The 16122-nt window shown below is 47.7% G+C and overlaps 1 protein-coding gene across 4 annotated transcripts in view; it reads right to left on the minus strand.

The window, feature by feature from the left end:
• Positions 1-16122, minus strand: part of ARHGAP10 (Rho GTPase activating protein 10) — a 226039-nt gene that overhangs the window by 13418 nt on the left and 196499 nt on the right. For all 4 annotated transcript variants that reach the window (XM_080937425.1, XM_080937427.1, XM_080937424.1 and 1 more), the window contains one exon: positions 11297-11456. In XM_080937425.1, coding sequence (XP_080793551.1) covers positions 11297-11456 — 160 coding nt within the window. The remainder of the gene's footprint in view (positions 1-11296; positions 11457-16122) is intronic.

Genomic DNA, 16122 nt, shown 5'->3' on the forward strand with positions numbered 1-16122 from the left:
CCCTCAGCACCGGGGGCTGCGCTCTCCACACTAACACTTCTGTCAGGGAAACACAAGCGTTCCCAAGTGTGAAGGGGCGGCAACGTGGTCCCCAGAAAATGCCACAGTTTCTTCAACAGAGCAGAGGGTCAGCTCTGAGCACACCAGTTCTAGGGTGTGAGACGACAACAACTTAAAATATGTGGCAGGGAAACCACGTCGATGATTGCTTTACTAGAAATAACTGAAAGTCTGCTCAGGAATGTGCGATTCTCACAACTTCATCTGCAGGGCTTACATCTGCAGAAGCTGACACGTTAGTGCAACAATCTCACGCTGTCTAAGTCCTGAACAGCTGTCCTAACCAAGTGTTTGAAAATGTTAATGAAGACAAAATGAAATATTGTAGATGTGTAGATTGTGAGAACTGTCTCTGTAAAATAAATGCCAGTCAATCCCCCAGTGTTCAAAAGAGGGGATTCTACAGCAGGCAAACTGTTTCACTCCAAATGAGCTCACAGCAAGGAGAAGAAGAGGGGAGACATCACGGATAGCTCCACGATGTTGCCAGAATCCCTGAGATTAGGTAGGAGTGAGCTTTGGTCTGTTAAGGAAGAGTCTGAAACAGACCCCATTCACTCACTGCTTATGGTCCATCAGGGGCCGCCCTGGGGACATCGCAGAGGCTCTACCACTGCTCTCCAGAAGGGGGCAGGGCTGGGGTTAGCATAGATGACTGCTGCCCAGATCTATCACAGGAACAGAGAAGGAAGCAGTGGGGGGCCTGCTTCCATCTTCCTCATCTTTCACACCCAGCTTGTCTATGCTAGCCTAGCTCTCTCGTTCGCTCGTTCACCCGCTCACTCTCCACCACTCTAACATTCCATGACTCATGATGGCAGACAGCCTTAGAAAGGTGACAGGAATTTGCTCAAGGTCATGTCTAGGTGAAACAGTGGAGAGCATGTTCTCTCTAAGTGGCTGGAAAAGACAACAGAGGACAAGCCAGTGATGAGTTCAGAGGACTCAGGAGGCAGACCCCGGGCTAAAGGAAAGGACAGCGACAAGGGATGGTAATCACACATGCCAAAAGCATGAGACCACTCGCTCTGACCACAGAATGCCAAGGCTGTTGCTGCTGCTCGCTGGTCTTGGCTCTCGTGTGGTTCCACCCCTCAAATACACTCCCCTTTCTATTTGAAATGAACAAAAGGAACAAGACAGAAGAGCAAAGCTGTATGCCTCCTGGACGCTGGTGCTTCGTGGGCACATTACATTGATCTGTGCCCGAGTCAGCCACGGGCCCTTACGTTCTTGGAAAAAGGAGAGGGCGGTTGACATGAGGATCGAGGGAGAAGATGGAGAAGATGCAGAGAGGAGCAGGGGAGGGGCAGCGACTGACCTGAAACAGCTGTGTCACCACTGCTCTCACAAAAGCCAAGATACTTAAGAGCATAAATGCTAATTCCATTTTTTAGCAAAGACAGTAGTGTTCTGTGTAAGAAGGGAAGGCCAGTAGGGGGAAGATCTGGTTCTACTTTGATAACTTTTCTGTAGATATTAAACTATTCCAAAATAAAAGTTTTTATTTACAAAAAACATAGATACTGCATTACAACCACATATGAAAATATCCAAAACCTGGAATGAAAACTTCTGCTTGGTTCAGTGGCAAGAAAAGATGTATAAAGGTCACTCTGAGAAACTGCAGCACCGGTGCGCAAGGCCACCGCGGTGGTAAACGTCTACACTGAAACAGGCATTCCAGAAAATGCTGGTTTGCCACAGAGACTCATTTGACTTCTTCCAAAAGGAGACCGGAAAGCCACAGAGTCTTCTTTCCTGACTCTGGCATCCTTGTGAAGAAAAGGCGGCCACAGACAAGTCACAAAGAACTAAGTGTGACTTCGATACAACAAAACCTTATTACAAAGCCAGGAAGCCTAGGGTGCTGGGGTAGGGCCCGGATCTGACGGGCAAGCACCTAGTGTGTGTGATCTACGGGGCAGACACCCACCTAGTGTGTGCCATCTACGGGGCAGACAATGCTCTCTGAGACTATTTCCCACTGGCCCTTATGAAGAAGGGTGCTGGCCAATCAAGTTAACGTCAACTGCAAAAGCAGTAACTTGCTCACCCTATAGCACGTACAGGGAAGAGAAGCAGGCAGAAAAGGGAGAGAGCGTGAAAGGTTTCCACGCCTACAATCTCCAGAAGAAATAGTCACATTTAATACTCAGTTCCCAGAACGGAGGATGCTGGACATCCTAAGGGAACTTCCACCTTTAACAAGAAAGGCCACAACTATCTCTTCACATGGACTCGTAATGTTTACTCCGAGAGCAAGCTCTCTTGGTCTCACTGTAAGAGAATTGTCTTAGAGTTACATCTCCGCCCCAATCTTAGAGAAAGACTCCATTTCCTTCCTTCCCAGTGGCTGCTATGGAATCGGGTATGAAGGGCAAACGAGCTTGCTAGCAGAACAGAAAGGAACTGAAGCTTTATGTCAGAAAATTACCGGCTGTTAGAGATCTGAGGGCTGCAGCCCAACAGGGTCCTGATGAGAAGGCCTCCACTAGCTCCGTTCCTTGTAGAAAACAGCAGCTATCTAACAGGAAGCCTGACCACACAGCCAAGCTCAGGACAGACAGACACATGGCGGCTCGACAAAGAAAAGCCACTGCAGTTCCTCATCAGGACAGGCTGACAGTGACAACTGCCACCACACATTATGCACCAAATAACTGGTAGATGAGTCTCGGTGGTTTCGCAGGTCTTGGCCACGTGACACCACATGACTTTTCTCAGAGATCCCCGAACATTACGGCTTGGGGAAGAGCCAGGCTTGGTCCTCTGGGACAGCTGAACAACTCACCCTAAGGCTGAGATCCAGGGCTGCTCCAAGGCTGCAGAGGTCATCTCCCCAAGCTGCTTGGTGGGCAGATTATGTAACCAACAGAACAGGAAGTTGGGGCCAAGTTTAAGAAGATTCTTTTGGGTTCTCGGGTGGCTGCCTGCAACTCCCAGGAGAGCAGGAACTGGGCTCGTTAACTGTGGTACCTTGAAAGCTTGCCTCCATGGAGGGACAGGTGTTTGCCTTTGCCTTTTACGGATAATCTTGCTAAGCTCAGTTTGCTTGAATAACTTACATAATCTTTTCTAAGACCTTTGGAAGAAAAAAGGGGTGCAAAGCCAGGCCTGTCTGGCTGAAATCGATGCTTTTCCCATGCTGTATCCCTGCTGACAAAGAAGGCTAAGGAGGCCCCTACATTATTTACTCTGAAGTCACAGCCAACCGATTCATGGGCAGGAAATAACAATAAATCACAGCAACAGCATCAAAGCAAGAAAAATCTTTAGCAATGAAAAACAACAGAAGCAAAAATAAAACCAAAGTCAGGCAAGACTTCACTGTGAGACCTATTCATTTACTGGAGTCTCCAGTAGCAAAACTGCCACTACATTTCCAACATTTCCAACATGCACACTTAAAGCTATGTGGATAATCAGTGCTGCAGTTTAAAACTAGGACTCCCCAAGTTTCAGAATGTGCAGTAACAGCACAACACAAAGACATGAGTTACACACACACACACACACACACACACACGACAGTTATCAAAACCACCATAGCAAGGAAGTACAGAGGACATGTTATGGCCCCCAAGGTCTGCATAGAGACCTTGCAGAGATTTGTTGATGGCCACATATTCATATACAGATAGGTCCTATGATTAGCTTCAAGAGCTTCACTAAATGTAATGAGAGACAAGTTACACATTCCTCAGAAAGAAGCTACAGAGGCTTCTCCCTCATTCACCCACGTTTCCAGTCCCTCCGACATCCTTCGGGGCAACCTCTTCTCAGACGAGGTGCCAGAGATAGCAAGTACACCTACCAGACAGATCCAGGGTAACTCCACAGTCGCAAGGCTTACACGGCAATGGTCTCTACCAGCCACAGGCACAGACACACATCCACAGGGTCTTCAGAATCTAGACGGTAAAGGACTGATACCTACAAACTATCTGAGAGTCACACAGGCAACTAGACAGTGCAGACTACAGTAAAACGTGGGGCAAAGCCAAATGCCCCAAGTCACAGGGGCTCTAAGGGGTAAGCTTTGCCCACATCCCTGACTTGTCACTCTCTCTACCTTACCAAGCTGATATAAGCATTCGGAAGAAATGATTTACAAATCCACTTAGAACCCACAGGCTCACTTACTGTAACCCTCCCCAGCTTCCTAAGAAATGCAGGAGGGTAGCTATAAGCAAACCTCCACAGCCCTGACCTACGAGCCTTCACTAAAGCAAAAAGGTTCAGTGTCTTCTGACCCCTGTGCTCTGGAGGTACAGAGGAGCTGAGCAGAAGGGTCCCAGCGAGCAAGCTGCTCACCTGCTCTTCTTCAGAGCTGGTTCACTTTAGAACTGTCTCTCTGAATCCACCCAGTGGTAGCCTGATCATTCATCACCCGCTAGCACCAGAGTCTCATAACCAGGACCAATGTTTCACACAAAAAATGATCTCCCCACTAGACAAAAAAGCTGCTGGTCACCTAAAGTGGGGCTTCGAGAGCCAAGCACTGTCAGTTGGCATCAATCTAGACTTACACAATATCCTTGCCCTTCTTACAAAGCAGCAATGGATGTTTAACTGTGACCATTAATGCAAGCATGAAAAAGAAATCCATTTTCTATTGAAACAATGACCACAACCTTATGGTAAAAATATTATGGTAATAACTGGGAACACTGTCTGTCCGGGTCTAAGAAGGGCTGGGGCATATGCAGGTGGGTCTGAGGGATGCCACTTAGCAATAGATAGTTTTCTTGCGATTTGCCAGGTGAATGGGGTGAATCTGAAGCACTGCATAAAACAAGGTGGGCAAGAAATCCAAACAAAATAAAGTACGAATAAGCAAAGAGTGTGCAGGTGAGGTGGGCACTCAGAAGAGGCTGGAAATGAGCAAGGTCTGCCTGTGACTTCTGTCATTTCTGAGTATGTGCCAAGTCTTTAGAAGTCTATTAGGAGCTGATTCTTTTCTCTGACCTGCCAGTGCACCAAGTATGACTTATTGTAATATATGAAATCATACATCATATCTAAAGAGTATTTTCATATCTCCAATAAAACTGTTCAAGAAATTTAAAATGCCAAGTAGTTGTCCCTGAGAAACTCCAATCTGCCTAATTTTAAAAAAGCTTTTATTCCATTAAGAATAAAAACGGGCAAGTTAAACCCTGTCAAGCTACAGGAGACTGTGGAAGGCTTAGCCCTAGTAAAACCCACAAACCATTTGCCCTCCCCTCCCAAGGCTCAAGAACCATCATGAGGAGAGAATGGGAAGACGAATAAGATGCAGAAGATGAGTAAAAGAAAATGGTGTTTCCTGGACACAACAGGAAAAATGTGCAGTGAGCGCCCATCAGTGAGGATGTGACACCGATGACTCCCAGGGATGGTGCCGTAGAACACAAGATGTAGCCAAGACATTGTCCCAGCACGGAGGGAGAGGCAAGCATGAAATCCCACCCTTAGCTGGACCAGCAACTTTCAGCGGCTGGGAAAAGGAGACTCGGTTTACAATAAGGACACTGCCTCTGGTAGACCAACCGCAGGCCAGTGCATGGCCACCCACCCAAGAATACGTGAGCAGCACAGACTGGCTTCATGCTTTCTGCCTGTTTGTTGTTTTAAGGAGGACTTGCTGGGTGGGCAGCAAGGGCAGAGCAGACCAAGAAAGAGCGGGGGTAGGAGGTCCGTATGATCAGAATACACTGAAGGACATTCTCAAAGTATTGGTGGTGTGCTGGAGGGACAGCGCAACAGTTAAAAGCATGCACTGTCATTCTGAGAGCATCTTACTATTCCCAACAGCCCAAACCAGTGTTTCCACATGCAGGAAACATTCTGGCCGTGATGTTTGAGTGCCTGGAGTTACAGTGCACAGGCTGGTTTCGTGTGTCAACTTGACACAAGCTGGAGTTATCACAGAGAAAGGGGCCTTCCCTGAGGAAATGCCTCCATGAGAAAAAGCATTTTCTTAATTAGTGATGGGTGCAGGGGAGGAGGGGCAGCTCATTGTGGGTGGTGCCACCTCTGGGATGGTGGTCCTGGGTTTTAACAGGAAAGCAGGCTGAGCGAGCCCGGGGAAGCAAGCCGGTAAGCAACATCCCTCCATGGCCTCTGCATCAGCTCCTGCCTCTAAGTTCCTGACCTGCTTGGGTTCCTATCCTGACTTCTTTGGTGATGAAGAGCAATGTGGAAGTGTAAGCTGAATAAACCTTTCCTCCCCAACCCTTCTTTGGTCATGATGTCTTGTACAGGAATACAAACCCTCACTAAGACTGAGAGGCACCATAGGTGCCAACATACCCAGGCAGAAAAGAGGCATCATGGGACACAGCCATCTGGAATACAATGGAACACGAGGCCACACCTTCTCACTGGCAAACTAGTGAGAGAGCACAGAGCAATTCCCGGCATTTCTTAAAAGAAATTTTCTCCCGTGCAGGGAGCCTAAAAGGATTACTTGTCAAGGACCCAGCGCCATCAATTACAACAGAAGAAAACCTGTTTAGAGAAAACTATTTTATTGGGGGAGGGGTGATTTCGGGACATTTGAAATACCTTGACCTATGATGTCATGTCAGCCTGAGCTGGCAATGAAGTCACCCATCACCTCCCGGAGTGTACAGGTAACAGTTTTGGACTGACTGACTTCAGTGAATAATAACCCACAAGTCACACACACCAGCAAAAGCCCAGGAAATCTAATCCTGCAGCCTTCCTTCCACTGCCGGAGGCCAGAGCTGCACATACACTGCCCAGGTCAGGGTCACAGCTGCTGGGTTCCCTCTGCAGTCCGCCTTCCAGGGGCTGAGGATACAGCATTTCTCCATAGCGTTGCAAATGGGGTCCTGTATAACTGACACGCAGCTGTGTTCCATTCTTCAGGAACTGGGAGAAGCACTAATTCTGAGGGACCATCAATGCCCTCGTTGGAATCCAGGCAACACTACCTTCTTAAGGCTTTCTGTTGCTTCTCATGGCCCCATAGAAATTGTGACTTAAAAGAAACTTGATCAGCTTAGTAAGAGCCTACTTGTTGGGGCTGAGGTGCATATTTACACACCTAAGCAAACCTGGCCTCCAGGTTCTCCCAGCATCCCTCTCAGTGGCAGACCCCACCTTCTACCCTGACCTTTCCAGCCCAGAGGCTAGACTGCCCTTCCCCCAGAGGCTCGTCCCTGTATAATCCAGATATTTTCATCTCTTCCCTTTTTTTCTCATCTTTCCCCCCTCTCTTCTCCCTCCCCTTTATCTCCCTCCCCATTGTGACTTCACTAGCCTTGTTCCTTGGGACCAGTAAACTCACCCAGTGGTTTCCCAACAAACCCCTCTTTATATACACTCTAATCGGACTTGAATCAGCTCACTGCCATGGTTGGTACTGTGCATGTGGTATGTAGAAATGGAGAGAGAACAAAAGACAGGAAGTGACGGTGGAAACCAGATTTACAAACAGAGAAAGCTAGAAAGAGGACACAGACTAACGCCATGGGATGCGCAGTGCTTCTCGTCTTTCTCCACAGGAGGAGGGAAGATGAACAGAAACCAGACTTTACGGCAGGAGAGATATGTGCTGATCCACAGAAGGCAAGGGGGTCTTCCAAAGGAGCTTTATAATAGAGAAATAATTATCAGTGAGAGAAATTAAAGAGTCAAGTATCAGGCAGACACACATGTGCCACATACATGTGAACATGAGTGAAAGGGAAATTCACGGCAGCACCATGTTAAAGACGGTGGAGAGAAAGGCGCCTGTCAAGACTGCATCAGGATATGAAGGTTGAGCTAGATGCTAAAGGCAGGCTGCACGACTTTGAGCAAACATGCAGAGATCTACCTAGAGCAGGAAATCCAAGCATGTAGGAGTCACACGCAGGACACGAGGAGACCATTAAAAAAAAGCTCAGTATATCTCAGTAATACAAGTATACTAAAAATGACGACTTCCAGCTAGAGAGATGGCTTAGTGGTTAAGAGCACTGACTGCTCTTCTAGAAGTCCTGAGTTCAATTTCCAGCAACCACATGGTGGCTCACAACCATCTGTAATGAGAGATGGTACACTTATATATAATAAATAAGCAAATCTTTAAAAAGAATGACAGTTCCCCACAGAAACAACATGACTAGAAGCTGGGGAGGGGCAGAGATTAAGGACAGTTCAGAGAGCAGATACGGAAGATGACTACCTCCTGTCTGTAGTGCAGCAGGGTAACCCCGAACCACTGATGTATGAAGTGATAAACAGGAATAACCTAAGCTGACCTTATACATGTTATAAACATCCTGAAATACCTGCACACAATAAAGACTGACAACCATAGTTTTTGCCAATTAAAAGACATTAACAAAACAGGAAGAATCCACTTACCTTATTCCTTAGAGAGAAAGCCTACAGTCAACTGTTGCAGGATATGTGGTCACATTGTGATCTCCAAGATTATTGAGAGAAAAACCTTGCTGTGGTGTGGCTCAGCCCCAGCACAAGAACTTCTGCTTATTGTAAACAAGGAGTTGAGGTGTAGCTCAGCCCTGGCACGAACTTTTAATCAGAGAGCTAAAGTCAACCCTAGGTCGAGAGGCGAAGAAGGTACTATCAGACTGGAGTGAAATAAGAAAGAGAAAGGAGGGTCTTTGAGCTGCTTTTTCTTCCTGGGATGTCCGGGGTGCAGGAAGGTCAGCTGGGTGCTTTCTCTGCCTCACTGAGCTAGCAGATTTTCATCCCAGTATCTGGCTCCTGAGTCTTCCTTGGTAAAATCGAACCAGTGTGTGTGTGTGTGTGTGTGTGTGTGTGTATGTAAGAACGAGAGAGAGAGAGAGAGAGAGAGAGAGAGAGACAGAGGCAGAGACAGAGACCACTCTTATTCACTAAATTTGCTAGTCTTTATTAATTTAATTTTTTTACTTACTTAGCTTGCATCCAGCTCACTGCTCCCCTCCTGGTCATCCTCTCACACAATCCCTGCCCCGCCCCCTCCCTTCCCCTTCTGCTCCAAGCAGGTGGGGCCCCCTGGGTATCATCCCCGCCCTGGAACCTCAAGTCTCTTCCAGACAGGTCCCAGCCCAGCTATAACAACATATTCCATGTACAGGCAACTGCTTTGGGAATTTATAAAAAGAATAAAGCAATTAGCGCAGGCTGGAATCCAGGTAACTGCTTACGAACTATCTCCTTAGAGTCTGTTAGCCATGCAAGCTTTCCAGCTCCTTCTCTGGCCCACTGAATCCTCAGCTGTGGGGCGGGGCCAGGAGACTGGGCATTTAAAACATTTGTTTCTTAAAATAAACAGAGCCTGCTAAGCGCATGCTCTACCAGTTTGGGAGTATGAAATGGTTTGAGTGTGCTCACTTAAGCCTTCATCTGCATAGCAAAGATAATCTGAGCCGTAAAGTGTGTGTGTGTGAGAGAGTGTGAGTGAATGTGTGTGGGGAGTGTATGTGTGTGAATATGTGCTTGTGTGTGCATGTACATACAGCCATGTGTGTACACATGTACACATGTGAAAACCAAGAGTTGGTGTTGTTTCTTCTTGTCTTCTGGGTTGCTCATTAGGCAGTTAAGACTGGCTGCCCACCAGCAAGCCCTAGCTGTTTTATGTGGATTCTTCTGAGGACTCAACTCAGGTCCTCACGAGTACACAGCAAATACGACTTAAGCAGCAGAGCCATCTGCCCAGCCCAGGGAATCTCACACACACTGAAGCACTCTCATAGAGACAGAATACGCACAACATAAGAAAAGCAGCTCGAGACCCTGAGTGGGATGTGCCTCGATCACAACACAACCTTTCCCAGCTTATTTCTGCCAATCTCCACCCTCCACCTCAGCTCTCACAGCTCAGTACCGCTCAGGTGTGTGTGTGTGTGTGTGTGTGTGTGTATGTGATAGGGGGCGGGAATTTGCTCCTCAATTCATGCTCTTCTAGTGTTGAGCCCGCATGTGTTGTGAGTTGAGCAATGACTATCCCATGCCTGGGAATGTCACTTTGCTGCAGAACCACCATGGAAGAGCAATGGCTAACTAAACTGTACTCCACTGACTTGGATTTGCATTTACTGAAGGAACTAGGGATCTGGACTAGACGCTGGGTACCATGTCAACATCAAAGGGACTCTTACTGCTGATACACAGTTGAAGGTGACAAGCTTATTTCAGTACCCATGATTTAAGTTCATCATACATAATCTTCAGCACAGAAAATTCAAACAGTACATGCACACTCCTGCACACATCCATGCGTACAGGCATGGGTGCACATGCATGCTCTCTCTAGAGAATGAATATGCAAACTTGGGAGTTTCACTCTGATTTCAGGTCAGCTTTTTGACATCTAAAGGTTACCCCCAAAATTTCAGCATGCCAAATTCCTCCCAGCCTCTCTTAATACTTAATAAGATCATAATGATTTCATAGGAATCCAGCTGAGGCTATAAAAAGCGAAGTAATGTGGAGAACGTTTTCCAATCCATTTAAAGTTCCAAGCATGCCCAGCTAGGGTCAGATGACATCATTATCTATAATCTATTTTAAGCAATTTTTAGTTTAAAAAATGTTAATGCTCTCTGGGTGAATTATAAATATATTTTAGATGTAATTTGATTGACTAATCAAGTAAGGTCTTGTGATTATTCATAAATCTGTTTTGTCTCTTCCGAGCCCTCAGATGCTTTCTGAAGGTTCAGTACCCCCTGTCCTACAATGGTTTCTCAGGCTCCATCAGCACTACAAGAGAAGACCCCATGTGATCAAACAAGCCCAAGGTTTTCTGTGTGTATTAGAGTCATTTACTCCAGTGGGCCCAAGCTGTGCACGAGCTTGGCTTATGATTTACACAGGAGGTAAAGTTGGGTGTCAGTGACCAAATCTCCATTAGGCAAGATGCTAAGAAGTAAAACAACATGAACAACCAAAGAGTCACCTACCTGAACTCTAGGACAGTCTCCAGAGGCAGCCCATGGAAGTGCAAACACCCTCCCCTTCTGTGTGCAGAGCTAGTGTGAAGCTCTGCTGAGAGAAGGGGAGGGCACTTCCTCCTCAGGGCCTCAAACTACCACAACCTCAACTCTGGAAGCCACACCCATCTCCTTCCGGCCAGGAAACAGGCATGTTCAACAAAGGCTTTGCCTTGCTGCCTCCCTTGGGCAGCTGGCCAATTAGGTTGTGTCCTGGGATCTAATGGCTTGAGCGCTTGCTGGTCAAACAGTGATGGCTTTCCTTCGTGCACCAGGACACAGCAACTTACGTAGTGGTGGTGGTGTCTCCACCGTTCCCTCCGTCTGCGGTAAGGTGGTTTCTGTCTGGTCCAGGAGGCCCGTGGGCAGCCGAAGTTGTAGGAGACGGAGTGGACAATGAGTCCTGGCTGCTGCTGGGGGGGTCCTCCTTGATAGGACTGGAACCATCACCTGGAGGGAAAAAGGCATTGGAGTTCAAACAAGAAGGAAATAACTCCACTGAAGATCACATGACACTAGTCAGTCACATTCTTTACAAATGACACTTCCAATTCCGCATGGGAGTGTGTAGATACTTTTGAAGGTTTGCACCAAGACAAGACAAAACAAAGACTCAGAGCTGTTATAGTGTGGGCATTGAATGTTCCCAAGACTCATCCCTTAGCAGCCTGGTTCCCAGCTAATGGCACAGCTGAAAAGGGGCAGAACTCTTAAGAAGTGCAGCCTTCTGAGATGTTTTCTTGGTCCTTAAAGGGGGGCACTGAGACCCAACCCCTTCTTGCTTCCTTGGCAGACAAGAGGTAACAGCCATCTCTACCACGAGTACCCTAATGCCACCCACCCCTAAAAACAAAGGGAGCCAACAGTCATGATTTAAGACTCTAACACTGTGACCCAACATAAGCTGGTGTATCATCGGTGTTTATTATGGAAACGTGAACACTGATGCTGGGTCCCGCAGTAACTTCAGGGACAAACGTAAGCCACAGCTAAGACACGGGTCCTAAATGAGCTGTGCGATTTATACCATCATATAAACGATGCTTGTTATCTGTTGGACGTATTACCAGCTTGTAGGAAATGGGAAACGCAGAAAAGAGCTTGCAAAAGCAGCTGTTTCCCTCAAGCGGCCTTCCCGCTTACACGGAGCTCCCAGCTTCTATACACACACTGGAATGGCACTAGGCAGAGCTCTGCCCTTTCTGTCCAAAGAACTCATTAAATACTGACTCCCCCAGGTGACTTGCAGTTCTATGGGAACAGTACTAACTTGGCCTTGATTTTCCTGACATAACAATTGCCCAACTCTGCCACAGCAGCAAATGCAGGTCAACAGCCCCAGCCAACACAGGCTCCAAGTGTCCTGAACTCAGTTTCCCATCCTGGATCTGAGGCGGAGTGCACAACAGAAGTCAGCCTTCCTCCTGACTCCTTCCTACCAGGGAGAGAGAGGGCTGCGGATGAGAAGCAGGTCTGAGGAGCCTAAGAGCAGCAGTCTTCCTTTAAAGGCACGCCTGGGGTGTTTACCACCAGTCAGGGAAGCTCCTTTCCCAGGGCAGACCTACTGCAAACGGTCTTTCACTGAACCACATTCTATTAGGATAACTCTTCCTGACTGCCAGAGGCGATGTGAGCCTCAGGTGAGAGTAACGTGGTGGACAGGAATGTTTGCAGACGGATCAAATGAAGACATCTAGCTCTGCTTTCCCAGCATGAAACATCCTTTTCCTCAGCTCTGTTCAGGAATGAGTCTGTTTAGGGGGCAAAAATCACTGTATATAGGAAAAAGCGGAATCACAACCCTTGTGTACACTGATAGTCAGGCTTGAAACCATTTCCCAAACTTCTGTTCATAGCAATTTCTCCCAATAGTGTGGCTTGCCAATATATTTGTATGTGGAGGATGGAGGCCCACCACAGGTGTTCTCAGGAGCCTTTTCCCCCTTTGACACTGGGTCTCTCACTGGCCTGAAATTCAGCAAAAAGTCTATGCTGGAAGGCCAGAAGTCCAGGGGCCTATCCATCTGCCTTTGTCCTGCCCTGAAACTGTAAGCATATGCCAGCATGCCCAGACTTTTTTCTTCAATATGTGTTCTGGGATAAAGTCAGATCAATGTGTTTGCAAGTAAAGTTATTGAGTTCTCACCTAAGCCCATGTATTCAGTGATCTCTAAAGCAAGAGCTTTACATCTTTTGAGATTAATTTATAATTGAGAACTAGGACCTTATTGTTCATCTGCTATGAGCTGAACCTGGATCCAGTGCGGGCCCTGTGAGCACTCTACCACAGGACCCCAGCCCTGTGAGCACTCTACCACAGGACCCACCCTGTGAGCACTCTACCACAGGACCCCAGCCCTGTGAGCACTCTACCACAGGACCCACCCTGTGAGCACTCTACCACAGGACCCCAGCCCTGTGAGCACTCTACCACAGGACCCCAGCCCTGTGAGCACTCTACCACAGGACCCCAGCCCTGTGAGCACTCTACCACAGGACCCCAGCCCTGTGAGCACTCTACCACAGGACCCACCCTGTGAGCACTCTACCACAGGACCCCAGCCCTGTGAGCACTCTACCACAGGACCCCAGCCCCAGCCCTGCTCTGATAGCTTCATCTCTCACTTCTTTTAGAAAGCCAGCCTTCACCCTCAGGTGTCAGCCACCCTCTGTACTGTGAAAAAACAAGCAAAAATGATATCAGCAGACATTTATTTTGAATAGTCACCAAGACAACAGGCAACACCCAACTTAAACGTACCCTCCACCAAACACCTGCCAACACCTGTTCGTACACTTTCCTCTCAGCTAACCCACCATCGGCTCGCTGCCACGCAATGGCTTCACAGCCTAGTCTAGCCTGCCACCCAGCTCCCACCATATATGTTTTGAGGAGGGAAACCATGTCTGCGACTTTCCCAGCATAATGTGTTTCCAGACAAAATCAAGAGACTTGAGGTAATGCAATGGACTCAAAGTTCGAGGACATGAAAGCTACGTCCAAGACTGAGCAGAGAACAGGAGATCTAAAAATTCCAACATTCTCACAAGACTCGCTAGTGGCTGCTCTCTCTCGCCTCCCTTCCTGGGCACAAGCATCTCCAATTTCCCACCCCTCTGACTACTCACCAGGCACATTATGGACGAGACTTTACCTTTAAAACATCAGTCCCCAGCCCAAAGGTGCTCACATTTATCACCTCGGACATGGCCGATAATAAAAAGCCCAAAAGGTGGCATTTGCATAATGGAACTCTCTCCAGGAGCTCAGAGACTTAGAAATAACAAGTTTTAAAACCTGACAGTGGGAGGGCTGGGAGACATGCAGAAGTAGGGAGAAATTACTGCCAGACTGGGGAACAGAGGCTCAGCAAGAGAAACATCAGGGGCAAAAGACAGGGGAGCGCCTGGCAGTCTCCAGAGCTGTAAGTACTGGATTTGGCTGGAGTGTGGGGAAGGCACAGAAAACAGGACTCTGCACACTAGCATCCCGATTCACCTGCAGCTGCAAAGATGTCACTGCAGGGATTACAGGGAGCACCAAGACCCAAAGACTGGACCCAGGAGACTTCCAGGCACTGCAGTGGGCAGAACTCAGGAACAAGGAGGGTGAAGGAAAGTAACTCTGCAGGTTCACTCAACAGGAACCAGAAAGGCGTGCCAGAGGAGTGCATTTCGCTCGCTGGCTGCGCTGTTTTCTTGTTGCTGTTCTTGAAGGGCTGACTGAGCTGGAGTCTTACATGCTGGGCAAGTGCTCTAGCACCAAGTGTTTTAGTCAGGGTCACTATTGCTGAGATGAAACGCCATTACCAAAGCAACCTGGGGAAGAAAGCGTTATTTGGCTTATACTTCCACATAAATTTATCATTAAAAACTCAGAACAGGATCTCAAGCAGGGCAGGAACCTGGAGGCAGGAACAGATACTGAGGCCTAGGAAGAGAGCTGCTCACTGGCTTGCTTCCCATGGCTGCTTCTTACAGAACCCAGCACCACCAGCCCAGGGATGACACCGCCCACAATGACCTGGGCCCTCCCTGCTGTCAATCACTAAGAAAATACCCACCCACAGGATTGCCTACAGCCCGATCTTATAGAGGCATTTTCTCCAGCGATGTCCCCACCTCTCTAATGATTTCAGCCTAAGTCGAACTGACCTAAAGCTCCCTGGCATACCAAGTGACAGCCCCAAGAGTAACCCGATCATGAGCTTGAGCATTTCATAAGCAACAAAACAGAGACTGGCAGGAAACTAGACCATGCAGGGAAAACTCACAAGTCCCCTAGTTCTACTACAGCCAGTAACAACATTAACTGTAATATTCTGGCAGGCTCTTCCTCCCGCTTTCTTTACCGGTGAGAGCGAGCACACAGTTCTCTCCACTCACCATCTGGTCACTCCACCTCAGCAGCATTGCCCTGCACATGTGAAAGAGCAGGGCTTTAGGCTGCCCTACCCCATCACTGACGTCACGCCATCTTCCACTGCCTTCCTCTCAAACATATTTGCTGATAGTACAGAAATCAGACTGCTCCCCGAGTCCTCCACTTAGCCTCAAATGTGGTCATGGCACAGATCCCACAATGCCTCTGTAGCTCTCCAACTGTTGGGAACGGGCTCTCTGCAGGAGCAGCACCTCCATGTTCCTCATTCTTAACAGTAACCAAGTAAGAACAAAATGGAGAGGGGAGGGAGGAGAATATGTAACTTACTGCTTGGATCTAATTTATACAAACCTCACAGAGGCATATTTGGTTAGTTCAAAGTCAGCCTTAAGCTGCCTCTGTGGCATCCATGTTAGGTCAGAGTGACCTCAGAGACTTCTGTCAAGTGAATCAGAAACCTTTGCTGAGAACTAAGAAACTACCCACAAGGACACAGTTACACTTTTCTTATAAAGCCAGCCAGGGATTTTTCTAGCTAAGAAACTTTTCATAGAAATCTTCCTCTCTTCCACACATAACAACAAAAGGATGAAGACACAAATTTTGAAGATTTGGTCTGATGCTTGCATTATGCTAATTGGGTCCCCAAAATTTCAGAAGAACCTGCATGTAAGGCACTGAGTGTCCCTAACCCCCCAGTTGGTTTTGATTGGTAAGTAAAGTTGCCGGTGG

This window comes from Micromys minutus, assembly GCF_963924665.1.
Source record: "Micromys minutus genome assembly, chromosome: 24".
In the NCBI taxonomy this organism is placed as follows: domain Eukaryota; kingdom Metazoa; phylum Chordata; class Mammalia; order Rodentia; family Muridae; genus Micromys; species Micromys minutus.